The sequence below is a fragment of the Salvelinus sp. IW2-2015 genome, unplaced genomic scaffold, assembly GCF_002910315.2.
Source record: "Salvelinus sp. IW2-2015 unplaced genomic scaffold, ASM291031v2 Un_scaffold2336, whole genome shotgun sequence".
Taxonomy (NCBI): Eukaryota; Metazoa; Chordata; class Actinopteri; order Salmoniformes; family Salmonidae; genus Salvelinus; species Salvelinus sp. IW2-2015.
This window is the reverse complement of record NW_019943661.1, coordinates 9,333-12,233: the sequence shown is the minus strand read 5'-3', so window position 1 is coordinate 12,233 and position 2,901 is coordinate 9,333. Positions and strand designations below refer to the sequence as shown.

General features: G+C 44.3%; 1 protein-coding gene across 1 annotated transcript in view; it reads right to left on the bottom strand.

Annotated features, from left to right (window-relative positions):
• LOC112073680 (mitochondrial ornithine transporter 1) overlaps nt 1-2,901 on the bottom strand; it is a 9,828-nt gene that overhangs the window by 2,916 nt on the left and 4,011 nt on the right. The window contains exons 3-5 of the mRNA XM_070440253.1: nt 1,063-1,209; nt 569-709; nt 121-328 (exon numbers count right to left, since the gene is read on the bottom strand). Coding sequence (XP_070296354.1) covers nt 133-328; nt 569-709; nt 1,063-1,205 — 480 coding nt within the window. The 5' untranslated portion in view covers nt 1,206-1,209 and the 3' untranslated portion in view covers nt 121-132. The remainder of the gene's footprint in view (nt 1-120; nt 329-568; nt 710-1,062; nt 1,210-2,901) is intronic.

Below are 2,901 nucleotides of genomic sequence, written 5' to 3'. Positions count from 1 at the left end.
GGGGAGGGGAGGGAAGGGGATGAGAGGAGGAGAGAAGAGGGGAGGAGAGGGAAGAGGAGAGGAGCCATTTGGAACACAGTGATTACTCAAATAGTTGCATTGCAAAACTTGAATGAATACATAGATAGGTGTTCATGATATCACCGTCGTACCTATGCCATCCTTGTCGGTGCTCAGATGCTGAGCAAATGTCGTGCGACAGAGCTCGTAGGCTCCGAAGAAGCAGAAATACCCGGGGACTTCCCTGACGACGGTCGTAGTCAAACCCTGGTAGAACCCAAGAGGACCGTCCTTCCTCAACACAGTCCGAACCACGGACCACACTGAACTGGACAGACCCAGGGAGACACAACACAGAGATTGGAGGTATGGATCCCACTGCCTTGCAGGTATCTTACCAGAGGCCTCCATCTCATGCAACAAATCAAATCAAATGTATTTATAAAGCCCTTTTTACATCCGCAGATGGCACAAAGTGCTGTACAGAAAGAAACCCAGCCTAAAACCCCCAAACAGCAAGCAATGCAGATGTAGAAGCACTGTGTTATGTCATCTTATCTTATCTTACCTTTTCTGCCCTGAGGGTATCTTGCCGGAGGCCTCCATCTCATGCATGGCCTGCAGACGACACTTGACCAGCTCGGTGGGACAGAGAGCCAGGGAGGAGAAGATGGACGCTAGGGAGCCTGAACACGCCTTCTGGAGGTCACTAAAGGAGAGGACCAGGGACCAGTGATGAGGAATGAAGGAGGAGAACCATAGCAAAGGGAAAATATTTTTGCAGTAAATTGGCACAAAATCCTAAGACTGGTTAAATGTTACACAACTGATATTTAAAGGCCATGTCATGTGAAAGACATGGAAAGATCGTTGTTGTAATACATGCATATACAACTATCTGCTTGGACAGAATTACAACAATGTAAGATCTAGTATTACACACAATACAAACTCTATAAGAGCCTATAGAAAGAGTCTGTAGAACGAGTCTGTAGAAAGACCCTGTCGAAAGAGCCTAACAATGCAAAGGCTTGTCTTGGTGGTCCTATATGGCAGTCTAACCTGAGTTCTACGGCTTGGTCCATCCCGGTGATTCGCCGCAACACGTCCTGACAGAAACCATAGCTCATGAAAAGGACAGCGTTCTCTGCGATGTTGGCTATGAGGGCTGGGGTGGCTCCCTGGTACAGCCCTCTCAGACCCATCTGTCTACAGACCCACCAGGTAACATTGACAGGAAACAGGAAACAGGTATTCAGATTCAGAAACTCTTGGAGGATAATGCAAGTTGGAAAACTTGGAAAAAAACAGATCGTTATGGTGTGTAGCCTCCGTCAAGATAAACTATATTTACAGCAGTATGTGGACACCTCTTCAAATTAGTTGATTTGGCTATTTCAGCCACACCCATTGCTGATAGTGTATAAAATTGAGCACACAGTTATTCAATCTCCACATTGGCAGTAGAATGGCCAGTACTGAAGAGCTCAGTGACTTTCACCGTGGCACTGTTATAGGATACCACCTTTCCCACAAGTCAGTTTGTCAAATCTCTGCCCTGCTAGAGCTGCCCCGGTCAAATGTATGTGCTGTTATTGTGAAGTGAACACGTCTAGGAGCAACAACGGCTCYGCCGTGAAGTGGTAGGCCACACAAGCTCACAGAACGGGACCGCCGAGTGCTGAAGTACGTAGCGCGTAAAAATTGTCTGTCGTCAGTTGCAACACTCACTACCGAGTTCCAAACTGCTTCTGGAAGAATCGTCAGCACAAGAACTGTTCCTCGGGAACTTCATGAAATGGGTTTCCGTGGCCGAGCAGCCGCACACAAGCCTAAGATCACCATGCGCAATGCCAAGTGTCGACTGGAGTGGTGTAAAGCTCGCCGCCATTGGACTCTGGAACAGGGGAAACGTGTGAAGGGAAGTCTTAACGCTACAGCATACAATGACATTCTAGACGATTCTGTGCTTCCAACTTTGTGGCAACAGTTTGGGGAAGGCCCTTTCCTGTTTCAGCATGACAATGCACCGTGCACAAAGTGAGGTCCATACAGAAATTGTTTGTTGAGATCGTTGTGGAAGAACTTGACTGGCCTGCACAAAGCCCTGACCTCAACCCCATCGAACATCCTTTGGGATGAATTGGAATGCAGACTGCGAGCCAGACCTAATTTCCCAACATCAGTGCCTGGACCTAACTGTGGCTGAATGTCCCTGCAGCAACGTTCCAAGATCTAATGAAAGCCTTATCAGAAGAGTAAAGGCTATTATAGCAGCTAATGGGAGACCAACTCCAGATTAATGTCCATGATTTTGGAATGAGATGTTGGACGAGCAGGTGTCCACATACTTCCTGGTCATGTAGTGTATGTACAGTATATACAGTACCAGTCAAAAGTTTGGACACACAAGCTGTCATCAAGGCAAAGGGTGTCTACTTTGAAGAAATATATTTAGATTTGTTTAAAACTTTTTTGGGTTACTACATGATTCCATATGTGTTATTTCATAGTGTTGATGTCTTCACTATTATTCTACAATGTAGAAAATAGTACAAAATAAAGAATAAAACCTGAACTGAGCAGGTGTGTCCAAACTTTTGACTGGTACTGTATTTATATAAAAGGTAAATATATAGGATTCAGGAATAATAATACTGTAAATACATAGGATTCAGGAATAATACTACTGTAAATAAATAGGATTCAGGAATAATACTACTGTAAATACATAGGATTCAGGAATAATACTACTGTAAATACATAGGATTCAGGAATAATACTACTGTAAATACACAGGATTTAGGAATAATACCACTGTAAATACACAGGATTCAGGAATAATACTACTGTAAATACACAGGATTCAGGAATAATACCACTGTAAATACACAGGATTCA